The sequence below is a fragment of the Eulemur rufifrons genome, chromosome 7, assembly GCF_041146395.1.
Source record: "Eulemur rufifrons isolate Redbay chromosome 7, OSU_ERuf_1, whole genome shotgun sequence".
NCBI lineage: Eukaryota > Metazoa > Chordata > Mammalia > Primates > Lemuridae > Eulemur > Eulemur rufifrons.
In genome coordinates this window covers 124239041-124255751 of record NC_090989.1, presented here as the reverse complement: position 1 = coordinate 124255751, position 16711 = coordinate 124239041, and the positions used below count along the sequence as shown (strand labels likewise).

Here is a 16711-nt window from a genome sequence, read left to right as displayed (position 1 = left end):
CCTGAATGAGAACACCAGATCAGCTTAAAATAGCAGTGAGATTGCACAGTAATTTATCTTGTTTTCTTTCCAGGATCTAGCTCAGTGCCTAGCACATATGTTAAGATAGTCAATAAATGTTTGTTGGTTGAGTGAAGGAGCCTGTAAAATTAGCAAAATCATGAACTAGTTCCTGATTTCCCAAAGAGTATCCTAAAGACCCTTGAATAAGAGCTTCTAGAATAAAATGGATCAAAGTAGTTTGGGAAATACTGTGTTCTATTAATTCTCAAACTTGAGTGAATGTGCAGCGGACTCACCTGGAGAGCTTGTAAATACAGTCTTTTAGGTTTACTTTCCCCACTCTTGTGTTTGAGGTAGGGCAGAGGATTTGCATTTCTAACAAGTTCTGAGATTGTGGAGGTAATGTTGGTCCTGCTGGGGCCATTCTGATCTTTTGACTTAGGGTAAGGATGTGTGGTACAAAATGTGGCTAATCAATAGAACAGGAATATTTGAGGAAGAAGTGATGGTTACAAACTCTTGAGATGTTAAATGTAGCACAAACTTGAATTTATGGAATTCTTTATGTTCCCCAAGGCTGTGGATCTTTCCATTGATGAATCCAGCTTGACAGGAGAGACAACACCTTGTTCTAAGGTGACAGCTCCTCAGCCAGCTGCAACTAATGGAGATCTTGCATCAAGAAGTAACATTGCTTTCATGGGAACACTTGTCAGGTGTGGCAAAGCAAAGGTAATTTTTTTTCTTGTTTTGAAAAAAGGTCCTTTGTTTTAGACTGTTTTTTCAGTTCTTTTTTGCTAATTTTATGTGGATTTTTTTCCAAAGTATGTGACAAAAGATAGACTTGAACGTAACACTTGGCACCTATTTGTGAGATTGGGGAGAAGTTGTGTCCCTGAAGAAGAATATATTTGTAGTTCTGTCATTTACCAGATAATGAATTGTCCTCAGTACCTGTTCCTTTTATAAGATAGAAACAAGTAGTTCATGGATATGTTCATTACTAGTTAAATAAAATTTTTTTTTATTATTTACTTATTTATTTTTATTTTTTTGAGACAGAATCTCACTCTGTTGCCTAGGCTAGAGTGCCATGGCGTCACCTAGCTCATAGCAACCTCAAACTCCTGGGCTCAAACAATCCTCCTGCCTCAGCCTCCTGAGTAGCTGGGACTACAGGGATGCACTACCATGCCCGGCTAATTTTTCTATATATTTTTAGCTGTCTATATAATTTGTTTCTATTTTTAGTGGAGACGGGGTCTCGCTGTTGCTCAGGCTGGTCTCGAACTTCTGAGCTCAAACAATCCGCCCGCCTCAGCCTCCTAGAGTGCTAGGATTACAGGCGTGAGCCACCACGCCTGGCCTAAATAAAGTTTTAATTTAGTTGATATGATACAGGCCATAGTATTGTGACTATGTATTTATTGTTAACTTACTGATTGATTTCCAATTCTGTCTTTCCTGGATTCTAATATTCCACCAATATAAAAGGCACCATTAACTAGCTTATGAGGAGTAAAAGAAACTAAGTTAAATGTCTCTATTGAGTATAATATAGATGTGAATTTCAGAAATGTTAATATAGGCAAAAATGGGCCTAGGAGTTGAGTCAATAATAAGTTTAATGAAATATTTGTTTCCAAAGTTTGTATCATAAAGAGTAAATACTAGTGACAGTAACATAAAGTAAATTTGCTAAAGAAAGCTTGCATATGTATGTCAGACATCTTCACCATATATAAGACTTTGAAAAATGGAGACGAAAGCTTTTTGTTGTTTTTTTAATAGGTGATTCCATCTGAATGTAAATGTATTTTCCTGTTTTTCCCCTTAGGGTATTGTCATTGGAACAGGAGAAAATTCTGAATTTGGGGAGGTTTTTAAAATGATGCAAGCAGAAGAAGTGAGTACTTAATATGTTGATGCATTTATTTCAAATGTGAAATTCTCCATTGTTAGTAGAGGAAAAGAGAATATTGGTGGATTATTGTATGTACTATTGAGAGCATTATTTTATTCATAATATCACTTAGTTGTCTCTGCTTAGAGACTTGATTGGAAGGCCTGTAATTGGAAGGGCCTGAATTGACATTGTCAGTATTTTAGAAGATTTTGATTTTTATTCATTGGTTATAGTAGAAAAAGATTTACAGACAATTATTTATAGATCTTATTCTTTTTAGAAATTAGCTTTGTCACATTAATTTTAAGGATTACTAATTAGTATATTTGCACCTCAGAACACTTCTACCAAGATTTCCAGCTTTACGTAGTTTTAAGTAATGGGGGGTGGGTAAGATTGCCAAGTGAAATAACCTAGAAGATATTCTTGGTTAAGGGTATTAAAGATGAGTTCTTTCATTTAAAATACTTTCTTATATATAAAAAAGAAGTTATATTCTACACATGTCATGTCTCCTCAAATCATCTGAATTTCTAAGTTAACCTGCCAAGACTGCGGTATGTGATGCAACATATAGAAACCTATTCCAAGAAACGTGGAAGTTAACAGATGGGCAGAGAAGAGGGTTAGCGGATCAGGGAGCCCCCACAGGATAAACAGACTTATGTTTGTGTGTAGAGAAAGGGAAAAATGGAAAAATGGTAATGAAGTCCTACAGAAGTTGGTAGGAGAGAGAACAGATTTTTTCTTAAAGGGAAGCATAGGGAGAATGGACCTTTTCAAATAAACAGACTTCTTAAAATGGAGAGAGTTTTCATTCCTTATTGTGTGACTTTGGGAATTATTTATAGTCTAAACTTCAGTTTCCTGAAGTTCCCTGAAGTATAATATAGCCATAGTTCTACCATTTACCAGATAATGGGTGGTCCTTAGTACCTGTTCCTTTTTTAAGATAGAAACAGTGGTTCATGGATGTGTTCATGGATAGTTAAATAAATTTATTTACTTATTTGGTAATATTAATAATTACCTTGTGGTGGGAGAGTTATATGCTTAACTTAGAAATTGGTATGCCAAGCGCTTAGCAGAGTCCCTGGCACACCTGGTAAAGCTTCGTAAATTTAGCTAATTGTGGTGACATTCTTCTCCAATTTGTTAAGGCACCAAAAACTCCTCTGCAGAAGAGTATGGACCTCTTAGGAAAACAACTTTCATTTTACTCCTTTGGTATAATAGGTAAGAGAAGAGTGAGTATGTATATGTTACATTTTTATTTGTGTTTTCTTTTTTGAATGTGAAGGGTGGTGGTATTCTAGTCCTATTTATTGGTTTTTCTTTTTATAAGCTTAATACTTATTTTTTTTAATTATGAAACTAATCCCTAGTCATTGTCCTTGTCCACAAAGTAAAAATAGAACTCTGTATAATTCTGATAATCAGAGAATATCACTATAATAAACATTTTAGTGTTTTTGTATTGCAAGTCTTCAACAAAAATATGATGCTGTTGTTTTATGGACTTTTTTTTGTTTTACGTGCGTGCTCATAAACATGTTGTCATTAAGTAGATGCTCACTTAAAATAAATGTAAGGGTTGTATAGTGTTCTGTTTTGTGAAGGAGAAGAAATAATATCAGACTTTTAGACATTTACCTAAGTTTTTTTGAGTTTTTAAACTCATGAATAATTCTTCAGTGCAGGTATTTTACTCTAAAGATCTCTCATTTCTTTAGGTTAAATTCTTAGAAGTAAAATTATTGAGTCAAAGGGTATTCATGTAGTTTTTAAATTTTTGGCCAACTTTGAGTGTTGGCATTAACTTCACAGGTGAATAAAAGACTTCTTGTTATTTTACTTCAAAGTTCATTATTAGAGAAATTGAATATTTTATCATATGTATATTGATTATTTTTATTTCATTTTATGAACTGCCAACTATTTTTGTCCTTTCTCTTGTGTCTTGAGCCTTAGATTGATAACAGCTCTTTATATAACTAGGTTATCAGTCCTTTTATTGCTTAAGATACAAGTAGTTTTCTCCCCAATTTTTAAATTGCCTTTTAGGGATATATAATAAATTTGGTAGGAGGGAGGGGGGATATGTGTTATTTAAACATCCCCTTTCCTGAGATTCTGTTGGCACCCTCCAATTGATGATCTCTGCAATAAAGGTGTCTGTCTGTGTTCTATTCATAAAGACTCTCCCAACCCCATGTTTATAAGAACATTTAAACATTTTTCTACAGTTTTTATTTTTGACACTTAATTTTACTGTGTTACTTAAAATTTATTTGAGTACATGGCTTAAGGTAGAATTATAAATTTTTTAATCAAAAGGTAATTAATTATCCCAGTACCATTAATTCTGTTATCCATTTTTTATTTGATGAGTTGAAATGATATTTTATCATACATTAAACACTTGCATGATTTTGGAGTCTTTTTACCTTTTCTTTAATTCTCTTATTTTAATTATTCTAGCTAGCTTAGTATTTTCAAGTCAGTAATGCAATTTTAAAGCAATATTTCTGCTGTATAACTTCAGTGAAATAATTTCTTAAATATTCTATTTGTCTCTTTATCATAAACATAAAATAGAAGCTGGGAAGATATTTCATTATTATTGTTTAACTGGTGTATACATTCTCATTACTTCTTTTTTTCTTTTTTTTTTGAGACAGAGTCTCTCTCTGTTGCCCAGGCTAGAGTGCCATGGTGTCAGCCTAGCTCACAGCAACCTCAAATTCCTGGGCTGAAGCAATCCTCCTGCCTCAGCCTCCCGAGTAGCTGGGAGTACAGGCATGCACCACAATGCCCGGCTAATTTTTCCATATATATTTTTAGATGTCTATATAAATTCTTTCTATTTTTAGTAGAGGTGGGGTGTCGCTCTTGCTCAGGGTGGTCTCGAACTCCTGAGCTCAAACAATCCGCCCGCCTCGGCCTCCCAGAGCGCTAGGATTATAGGTGTGAGCCACCGCGCCCGGCCCTCATAGCTTCTTTCCTTTGATTATTGCTATTTATTTTCTAGAAGTTTTATGGTGAATTTGATAAATTCAAGGGCATTCTAGCCAATTAAATCTCTATAGTTTATATTAATACTATACAATAAAAGTACCTTATATTTAGTGATAAACATGTTTCAACTTGATGATTATCTGGTTTTATATTAGTATAATACATTGGACATAATTTTTCTTGTGAGGGTAATATAGAATAGACTGAGGGTCCAGATCTAAATTAGGAGTCAGCAAACTTTTTTTTTTTTTTTTTTTTTTTTTTGGTAAAAACAGTCAAGATAGTAAATATCTTAGGCTTATTGTCCATATGGACTTTGTTGGACATATTTAACTGTGTTGTCAACACAAAAATAACCACAGACAATATATAAACAAATGGGTATGGCCATGTTGCAACAAACTATTCCCCAAAACAGGCAGGAGGCCCACAGATTGTAGTTTGCTGACCCCTGGCATAATACATTGGACATTATTTCTGTTATCAGGATAGTATTTGAAATAGGATCTTAGAAGGTTACAGTCTGGATCATTATATTGTAGTTAATATAAAGATTAAAAAAACTTGTTTTAAACATTCATATTGATCTAGAATACAATTTTGAAGTTTCTTTATTTTATCAAACCTATGATGATACTGTTTCCTTTTTCCTCACAAACCTGGTGGTGTATTTCTTGCCTCCTCTTTTTAAAGATAAAATGTTGAAACAGGGATTATGGTTCATGTCAATTGATTTTTAAAATTTTTTTAAATACTACAAAAGTAGTAATTTTTAAATGTTAATGCAGTGTTAGATATCATAAGTTACATCAGTCTTTGAGCTAAGTCCTAAGTGTTCCTTTGAATGCAGTATATAAGTGTAATGTTTTGATAATGAGTTACAAAAAATAAAATTCCAGGGTTTATTACTGCAAAGTTGATAGTAAATAGAAAACCAATATGCTTGATGCTGCTACCTCCTTTTTTCCATGACATGAAAATGTTGGTAATATTTTCTCACATTATCAGATACTATTGCACTAAGGGATGTGCGGGAATAGTGGCAACCAGAGGTAAAATTGTATATGTGTGTGCATGTGAGCGTGCACGCACAGTATTGACGTTAAGCAGTGTTAACTGTAATCTCCGCGGCTTAATGGACTTTTATAAAACTTTTAAATTGTGATCTGCTTTCCCTTTTATATATTAAGGGGCCTTTTTGATGCCCTCAGCTTGTCATTCTGTCCCTTCTAGGTGATTTTATATAAAGGGGAAAACAATAGCTATTTAATTCTATTCCAGGTATCATCATGTTGGTTGGTTGGTTACTAGGAAAAGATATCCTGGAAATGTTTACCATTAGTGTAAGGTAAGTTTTAAAACTTTATCATTCAAGTCTCTCTTACCTCTTATTTCTCTGATAGGCATAGCTTACATTTCATTATGAAGGTCAGTATTATATAGAGCCCATAAAAGCATAATATCTTAAATAGGTCAAAATTCATATATTGAAATGATCTCTAGGAAAATGAAAACCTACATATATGGTGGTGGAGGAAAGCCACACTAGATATATGGAATTATTTACCCACTGTTGCATCGTTATATAGAGATAAACAGTTAAGGACTGTCAAACTGAAAACGTATGCAAACTGAAAAGGACCACAATATAGAAACTGATTTATTAATGTTGGAGGAAAAAGAAAATTCAAAAAGTAGAAGACAGATTTAAAAATAAGTGGAAATGTTTGTATTTTCAGAAAATTGTGAAGAAACTTCATATATGATAGTTGGACAGATCGTTGTAGAAAAGGATCAGAGAACAAAAAGTTTTTAGAAGTTAAGATTATGATTGCTGAAATTAAAAATTAAATGTAGGGCAAGGGCTCCCAAAAGTTGGAGCAAAAAATCTGAAGCAGAATGAGATAAAATGACACAGAGGAATAATTTCAGGAAATATTATTTCTAACTAACAGGAGTTTTAAAAAGAGGTAAGACAAAATTATATAAGATATGATACATTAATATTTTCTTGAGCTAAAGCAAATGAGTCTTTATAAACTGAAAGGATTCACTAAGTGCCAAGCAGAAGGAAAAAACCTCAACCTAGATACATCGTGAAAGTAAAGAAAACAAGTCAGGTTATCTACAAAGGAAGAGTAATTAGGCTGGCATCAGACTTCTCATTAGCAACTGCAATTTCTACCACGAAGTCTTTTTAGGTTCTTCTAAACATTCTAACTCAAAAGACTTTCATAGGCTACGTTTGGTACCTGTGCCCTGAACGTAGGAGAGCAACTTAAGGCATCTTTCTTCTGAGAGAGTCTTTGTAGCAGCCCATGTAGCAGTTCACTCAAGTACAAGGAGATAAGGTTAACCTTGTGAGTGTGGGAGCTACTCTGGGTTAAAATACCTCCTGTTCCACAGAAGACAACATCTCTTGAAATATACACTTTCCAACAAGACATGTCTAGTTATAAGAGTCACTACACTCAGGAAACTCAAAGTTATGGCTTCCTATAAGATAATTATAATTTCCCCAGTCCAGAGACAATTTATCAGTAAGGGGGATCCCTTTGTTATAAGTGGTATTGCCTAACAGCATACTTGACATACTACTATCATCAGGTCACTAGGGGAACAGAACTGGATTGTTAATTAAATGGAGAAGGGGAAAAGTATTTTATTAACGTCAACTACAGCAACATCGATTACATTAGGATATAGTGGGGCAGTGATACCACATTACGGGGAAAAATGATTATAAATATGTAAATGGTACCTGGGCAAAGTATCAATCCAATTAATTACAGATAGGTGGGCAAGTACTCAAAAATTTGTTTCTTTCCTATCCTTGTATGAATTCTAGGAAAACAAGGATGAAAGAAAAGATGATGATGATGGGTGAATATAAGAATCAGGCATCTAAGGAAAAGAAATCCTGGATGACATCTATAGTAGGCCTAGGGAATGATGATTCAAGTATAAGAATAAAAATCATTGTCTTTTTTTTTTTTTCCCCAAGACAGTCTTGCTCTGTTGCCTGGGCTAGAGTGCCGTGGCGTCAGCCTCGCTGACAGCAACCTCAGACTCCTGGGCTCAAGCAATCCTTCTGCTTCAGCCTCCCAAGTAGCTGGGACTACAGGCATGCGCCACCATGCCCGGCTAATTTTTTCTATATATATTTTTAGTTGTCCGGTTAATTTCTTTCTATATTTTTAGTAGAGATGGGGTCTCGCTCTTGCTCAGGCTGGTTTGAACTCCTGAGCTCAAATGATCCACCCACCTCTGCCTCCCAGAGTGCTAGGATTACAGGCGTGAGCCACTGCGCCCAGCCCATTGTCTTTCAATACGAAAAATCAAATAGATTACAAGGAATAGATAGAATGAATAAGAAGTAAAAAGATATTTGTGATATAGTGAAGGAATGTATTTTTTTGCTCAAAGGGGTGAAAATGCAATTTGAAACTCTTGGTTTAAATCTGTATAAAAAAGCTGTGGGTTAAATAGGAAATAAATTGAAAGTGGGGTGGGAGTTTGAGATACTAAACATTGATATATTATCTTTTAGACCCAGTTATGGTTTCTGAGGAATTTTTGGGGGGGTCATTTCTAACTTTTTGTACAGACTGACATACCATGAATTTTATTCTTTAAGGTCTTCCAATGGAGAAGAAATTTAAAGTTTTTAAAATAGAATAAAACTCAGTCTGTTTTGTTATTACTATATGTGTCCATTGGATTCTTTTATAAATTTCAGATACATTAGGGGATCTTTAGTGATCTTATTTTTTAAATTTCTGAAATATTTTGTAGTTTCATCACCCTAGGAATTCTTTTCAAATTATTTCCGGTGGTGCTAAAAGTGACTAAAACAATAAGAAAGCAGAAGAGTGATAGAATCAGTGAGAAGATTGATGTGAGAGAATAAATCATCACTATTCTGTTGTTCTTTAGTTTTCTTATTGTGTTGCCCAAAGTACTGCATCATCATTTAAGAAGGCATAAAAGAAATCTGAAGACACAGTCTTTGTACATTTTCTTGTTTTTGTATCATTCATTGAACAAAAGTGAGAATTCAGAATTTTTTACTTTGTATAATGCAAAGGAATAACTGACAGAGAAGATTTTTCACAATTATTAGACAAATCAGAAGATGAATGTAAAAAGCCAAAGAGAGTCAGTATAGGCTGTAGTGATGTGAGTCAAATTAATCATATAAGTGAAATCTCAAGATTATGAGTCTTTAGATGGTGATAGTCAGGAATGACTGCTTAATGTGCACAAGCTTGTCACAGTTCAGGATTTTCACAAACTCCTGAATTGATGAGTGAGCAGTATATTTCTAAGGACAATGAAGAAACAGTGATTATCTTTCAGTTAGTCATTCTGCAACAAGGACTTTATATCATGCAATGCTTTCCAACAAATCTCTAGACCATCCATTTTTGCTAAAAGAATGTATGACAGTATTCATTCATCTTTTATGATGCTTGTTTACCAACATTTAAATGTGATAGTACATATTTCTTAACTCTTCAGTGTACACTGTTTGGCCAAAGTATTGTAAATGTTGTTCATTTGCTTTCAGCCCTTAGAATCAACCTGTAAACACAGCATGAAAGGTTAATTATTGTTATAGGAAAGGATGTTAATGATATTAAATCATGGTAAAGAAAAAGTGATAGAAATTAGGGAGTAGAAACAGCAGAACAGTGGTAGAGTGGAAGGATAGGAATGCTTGTTTTCTTAACTGTAGCATAATCAAGAGATAATATTTGGGATGGCACCCAAAAAAAGACTTATTTTTTTTTAACTATAAAAGGAAATAGTGAAATATTTATTTATTTATTTTATTATTATTTTTTAAGAGGTGGGGTCTTGCTTTGTTGCTCAGGCTGGAGTACAGTGGCACAGTCACAGCTCACTGCAGCCTTGAACTCCTGGGCTCAAGCCATCCTTCTGTAGCTGGGACTACAGGTGCATGCCACCATGCCTAGCTAATTTTTCTTATTTTTTGTAGTGATAGAGTCTTGCTGTGTTGCCCAGGCTGGTCTTGAACTTCTGACCTCAAGTGATCCTCCTGCCCCAGCCGCCCAAAGTGCTGGGATTATAGGTGTGAGCCACCATGCCCAGCTAAGTTTTAAAATTGTAATGAAATAAGCATATACAATTTACTGTTTTGAAGTATGCAATTTGGTGGAGTTAAGTATATTTACAATGTTTTACAACTTTCACCATTATCTATCCCGCATAACTTTTTCGTCACCCCAAATGAAAAGCCTAAGCACATTAAGCAGTCACTCCCCATTCTCCCCATTCTGCCCTCAGTCCCTGGCAACCATTAATTTGCTTTCTCTATGGGTTTATCTATTCTGGATATTCCATATAAATTGAATGATACAATATGGGGCCTTTTGTGTTTGGCTTTTTTCAGTTAGCATAATGTTGTCAAGGTTCATCCATGTCAATATCAGGAATTAGTACTTTGTTCTTTTTTGTGGCTGAATTCCGTTGGGTGGCTATCACAATTTTACATTGATGTATGTAAAATTACATGATGGATATTTGTTTGGCCTATTTCCATCTTTTGGGTATTGTGAATAATGCCACTGTGAACATTCATGTACAAGTTTTTATTTGAACATCTGCTCTTACCATATTTTACCAATGAAGAGAATAAACTAGAGAGATGGACTAATAAATAGCCCAGGGTCACACAAGTAAAAGTTGGTGAAACCAGGGGTACAAATGCAGGCAATTTGATGTCAGAATGTATATTCTTTAACCACTGCTTACCCTGGCAGCTAGTAGATGTCTAGTAAATGTTAATCAACTTTCCTTTCGAGAAGTCCGTATTTCAGGTGTTGACAGTATTAATTTTGTATTTTATTAGTCTTTTATTTTAAGTATTATTGAATTCAGAGTATTGCTGTGGGTACTATTTAACTTGCATTTTAATGCTATGTGTGTATATATATATTGGTTATAGTTTGGCTGTAGCAGCAATTCCTGAAGGTCTTCCCATTGTGGTCACAGTGACACTGGCCCTGGGTGTTATGAGAATGGTGAAGAAAAGGGCCATTGTAAAAAAACTACCTATTGTTGAAACTCTGGGTAAGTATGTATTAAGAGTTAGATACAATGAAGTGTTAGTTCATGTCAACAGTGGATCATCTTTGGGCTTTGCAATTTTTGTTTTAGAGATTTGCATAGTGATATTTGACTTAGGGTAATATTGGGTATGGTTTTAACTACCAAAAAAGCTAGGTAAAAATTTATATCTCTCAGGAGAGGGGACTTGAAGAGAAATCTTTCTGTATTATGGAATGTTCTAATGCTCAAATCATAGGGAGATAAAAATCCATATAGTAAATGAAACCTTGAAGTAAAATTAATAGAATTACAGATCTCAAAATGCCATACTTGAGTGAAATTTGCTTATACGAACAGTAAAATGTAAAGTCGTTATATTGTATCTTTATGTGCAATATACTGAAAAACTTTTTTTAAAATTTAGGATATCTGAAAATGTACTGAATTTAATTTCCAGTTTCCATTTTCATATTGAGAAGGTGAAATACCTTGAGAAATCCTGACTGAAGAAATCATGTGGGTTTATATTTAGGAATCTGTCCAACTACCTAGAGAACGTATTTTATAAAATCATTATATAAACTTAATATGGAGTAGCTTTGTAGAAACTAACTGTTAGTAAATAAATAGGAAGAAGTCAATGTGTAATTTTTATTTTTAATTTCAGAAACTTTACCTTATGATGAAGTAAGCATAATGAGAGACATTAACCTAAAATTACCAATGAGCTTGATCTCTAAATATTCAGAGAAGTTGGACAGGATTCTAGAGTCTTCGATTTGTTTTCTATGTGAACCTGTATTTCTTCTTGGTTCTGTTGGTGACATGTAACGATTTACTCTTTAGGCTGCTGTAATGTGATTTGCTCAGATAAAACTGGAACACTGACGAAGAATGAGATGACTGTTACTCATATATTTACTTCAGATGGTCAGCATGCTGAGGTATTCTGTATGTTTTTTAAACAGCAGTTAAGAAACTTGGTGTTTAACATTCCTAACAATTCCAATGTCTTAACCTTCAAAAGGGCTGTAAATTAATGGTTGTTTCCTTCCCGTGTGATTCTACAAAGTCTTTGCCTCATTCCACTTGTATACTTGTTCAATCCAGAAACTTGGATTTCTCCTTGACACCTCTCTTTCAATTACCCCTCATTCATCCATCATCAGATCCTGCCGTTTTGACCTAAGTAACTTTCCTAGCCATCTATTTTACAGTCAGCTTTCTTAGTCTAAGTTACCATCTTCTCTCACCTGCCCTTCTGATATAGCCTCTTGACTATCCATTCCTGATGCCCTCTCTATGCAGCTTGAGGGATCTTTTTAGAACCAAATTTTGAGCATATCACTCCCTAAATTAAGATACTTCAGTGGCTCTCCGCTGTAACTAGGATTCTGAACTGTGGCCTCTCAAGGCCCTACGTGTTCTATCTCTTACTTCCCTCTCCAGCCTTATATGCTCCTCTTTGTTTTCTGTGCACCAGATATGCTGGCTTTATACTTTCAATTTGACAACATTCCTCCTACTTTAGGACCTTTGCTGCTCTTTTCACTGCTTAGGATACTCTAATGCTGCTTCATCCTTTGTACCTCAGTTCCAGCCCCACTTCAGAAAAGATTTTCTGACCATTCAGAATTGGCCCTATGTTGTATGTTTTCTTAGAATTCCCTATCTCTTGGTCTTTATCCCAAGTGAAATTTTCTGTCCCTTTTTCCCATTATACCACAATTTATAAGTGAGTAGAAACTGTGTTGCCTAGCACAGAGCCTACCTTATAGCATAGTAAGTACTTGTTGAATGAATGAATGAATGAATGACTTTATTTTAAAAATATATATTGACAGTTTCTTAAGTGCTCATAGTATGCAATGCTTCTTCCTAAAGCTGGATGTAGACAAGTTCCAATCCCAGCCAGTCTTTGCAGGATTTGTGACTGGAGTGCTCTTAACACTACTTATGATGGGTACAGTATTTTTTAATGTATTTACAGCTAATTCACTGAGCAAAGTAAGCATTAGACAGATTGACAGAAGTTATAGCTGCATCTGTTTAGGTCTATTTTACATAGGCCTTAAAATGTGAATGTTGATATTTAGGGTATTGGGTTTGCTCAAGGATACCCAATGCTACGTTGGTGAATGTGCTCTTTCTGGATGACTCAGAGGGGTCATTGGGGTTACATGTGCTTATATGATCCAAGTATGGAAGGTAGGATATTAGTTTTTCTTTTGTTTTCAGTTCATCATTTTATATGTCAAGCATTAGCCATTTGTTATTTTCTCTCTAAACTGTATTATTTTTATTATGAAATTTACTTTTGTTTGGCTTGGTTTGTTCTAGACATATAGAATAAGTATCTGGCTTGTCTCTACCTGATTTTTAAAATTGGTTTATAATATGCTGTGTTAAAGTAGTTTGTAAGTACTAGGGTAAATCTCTTGTTTCTGAGCCTGCATATTTGCAAAAAGAAGTCTGCTTTTGTCTAGATCACAGGTGTGTGTCAAATATTAGATGTGGTAATGGATTTGAGAGTTCTTTGCAAATCCTGTAGTATGCAATGTAAGTGTAATGTTATGTAAATTTATGCTCACTTGTGTATAGAGATTTTTATGTGTATTTATCCTTTTAATATTGTAAGTGGAAGACAATATCTTTTTAGGTTAATCATCATGAAAATTAGAATCTATATTCCTTTAACTATTAAATGTCCTTTTTTAGACAAATTTTAATGTTTTTCTAGGTGTATACTTTACCAATGTCATGATATATGAAATGAAATAAACATAACTCATCATGGTTTTTGGTTCTCCTAAGTCTTGTCGTTGCCTACTATTCGTATTATTGATTCCACTTTATGTTCTTTAGGTTACTGGAGTTGGCTATAATCAGTTTGGGGAAGTGATCCTTGATGGTGATGTTGTTCATGGATTCTATAATCCAGATGTTAGCAGAATTGTTGAGGTAAATATTTTCCAGGAAGATGACTTTCTTCATAATGACTTAAGACACAGTGATGGCTTCATAATTTATATGTATTTTTCTTAGGCGGGCTGTGTGTGCAATGATGCTGTAATTAGAAACAACACTTTAATGGGGAAGCCAACTGAAGGGGCCTTAATTGCTCTTGCAATGAAGGTATGTGCCTGATCTTTGATGTATGAGACATTACCCTCACAATAGAATGTGAGGCTAACAATTTCAGTATTACTTATTTTTAGGTATTTGAGTGAAGAAGACTCCGAATATTTTATTATTTTTACTGCCTTCTGGGAACCAGTTATATTTCTGTAAATATAGAGCATAGAACCTTTTCATCATAACCTCATCCCTTATGTAAGGTATAAACTAATGAGCAGTCATGGATTTCTTCTTAGGAAGAAATATTTGTCTTTCATAATATGGAGATCTATGTGTGGAAAGCCCAAATGTATATAATTGCGGAAAATACTAACTTTTGAATGAGTAAAAGGCAATGTTTTTTAGTATTTCCCTGTAAAGATACAATACTCACAGTCATGAGAAATTAGCTTTTCTTTTCCCAGTTTTCCCTTTCCCTCCTTTGTCAGTTTCTCTCTTTTTCTTTTATTTTTTCTAGAGGCGGGGTATCACTATATTGCCCAGGCTGGTCTTGAACCCCTGGGCTCAAGCGATCCTCTCAATGTGCTGGGATTACAGGCATGAGCCACTGCATCCAGCCTCAATTTCTCAAAAAGAGTGCAGAGTTATAATTTTTGTTGGGAAGAGGAGTTGCTGTTCTCAGTGACCTTTTCATCTGTCCCAGTTGATCTCCTTATCTCCTAAATTGTACAGTGGTTCAGTGAGAAACCTAAAGTCTAGTTTGTCACACCCATAACAAAAAAAATCTACTTTTAAGAGTAGTCTGAGAAAATAGAGACTTGTGTGAAGCAGGATGCTTCTAAATGAGGTTGCTTGAAATGAAAGCCAATATAGAATTGTAGGTTATTATAACATATTTGATTTAATAAAATGATAGAATGTATATGTTTTGTTTTATTTTTAGAATGTTTTAAAATGTATATATTTCCTTGACAGAGAGCTCCATTTTCTTATCTTTAGTTCTCTTTGTAACTAAACTAGCATAATATACCTTTTTAAAAGGTACTAAAAAACCAAATCAGTTATCAACTATTTCTTGTGCTATGCTTAAGAAGATATTTGCTTCTTTGAGAGAGAAAGGTATGAAACTACCTCCTTTTGGGCAGAGACCTCACATGTTAGGTAGGGAGTTAATACTGACATTCCTGGAACAAATAAAAGGCAGACTAGGACAATGGACAGTTAAACATTGAGCCACATGTAAGAACTGCAAATTCTGAGCTGGTAGCTGGGGCTTTGAAGGGTTGGAAGGTATAGATGACTAGGGAAAGAGCGAGAGTAGAAGCAGAGAGTAATAAATAAGCTTAGAATGGGTTATGGCTAATGAGTTGGCTAACCTGGATGAAATGAAAGGTTTTTTTAGTAACCAGGAGGATTATTAAATAGGCTCTGTATGGTGGGTTTCTGGAGGACCTTCAAAAGCCAAGAAGAGCCTGAACATGTTTTAATAGAAAACAAAAAATAATAAACTGGATTTTTGAGTAGGTTAAAAATATTTTTTGATATTTGGAAAAATATGCAAAAGCTATTGGGAGAGAAAACAGCTACATGATGTTGGTAGTAGTCAGGATGTAAAGTGGTAGAGGGTAAGGGACTAGGATGGTAGCAACAGGCAAGACGATTTCGAGTCCATAAGAAATGGTGGATTGAATCTGCAGTGTATCTTGATTATAAAAGTACATGCTCAGTATTGGTCTGGCACTTTTGTAAATTTTGTAATCCTGCTTCCTTCCAGAATTTGAGTCAGTAGAGAGATTAATATAGTCAGTGTTGAAGACTGGTCTACATGCAGTGCAGATAACATGACTTAAGTCTATTATCTCTACACCCAGGCTTTCATGTTGAAAATACATGTTGCTATTCAGGTAGATATAGTTATATATAGATGGAACATTACTATTCTGTCACCATTATTGGAAAAATAATTCAGATATCTCTAGCCAAACTAAGTCGTGACCCTTGTTCTTTGTTAAAGGAAAAAGTCACATATTGGTGAGAAATAACTCTTCTTTTTGTGCCATATAGGTGGGTCTTGATGGACTTCAACAGGACTATATCAGAAAAGCTGAATACCCTTTTAGCTCTGAGCAAAAGTGGATGGCTGTTAAGTGTGTACACCGAACACAGCAGGTATCCATTTGTTTACTTATACTTACATCCTGTTCGGCTTAGATGACTATTTTTTCATTTACTATCCACTTTTAGTTTTTAAGCAATCATTGTACATAATAAAGACCTGTTGCTTTAAATTATATATAATGAATAGTACACTCATCTCTTGTTCTTATGTTCTCTTTGATATACTTTCTTTATAGAATTCATGCATAGATATATTTGGTTTTGCTCTGTGAGCAAACAATTTAAATGAATTATAGCCTGGTCTCCATCTTCTGGAGCTTGTGACATCTGTTTTTCTCAACATGTTTTTTGTTCTTGGTTCGTTTTAGGTATCTGCTGACTCTGTGTTCTAATATGTGTTCTTTCACTGAAGAAATACCTCCAGAACAAACAAAACCACATTACTTTGTGGAAAAGTGGTTCCAAATATGTATAATTAATGTTGATTGATCCAGTTTACAAAATGACAAAATG

At 34.4% G+C, this 16711-nt stretch overlaps 1 protein-coding gene across 5 annotated transcripts in view; it reads left to right on the top strand.

The window, feature by feature from the left end:
• Positions 1-16711, top strand: part of ATP2C1 (ATPase secretory pathway Ca2+ transporting 1) — a 143601-nt gene that overhangs the window by 91100 nt on the left and 35790 nt on the right. For all 5 annotated transcript variants that reach the window (XM_069475429.1, XM_069475428.1, XM_069475426.1 and 2 more), the window contains 9 exons: positions 580-735; positions 1841-1909; positions 3070-3145; positions 6209-6275; positions 10899-11023; positions 11849-11946; positions 13868-13963; positions 14048-14137; positions 16145-16249. In XM_069475429.1, coding sequence (XP_069331530.1) covers positions 580-735; positions 1841-1909; positions 3070-3145; positions 6209-6275; positions 10899-11023; positions 11849-11946; positions 13868-13963; positions 14048-14137; positions 16145-16249 — 882 coding nt within the window. The remainder of the gene's footprint in view (positions 1-579; positions 736-1840; positions 1910-3069; positions 3146-6208; positions 6276-10898; positions 11024-11848; positions 11947-13867; positions 13964-14047; positions 14138-16144; positions 16250-16711) is intronic.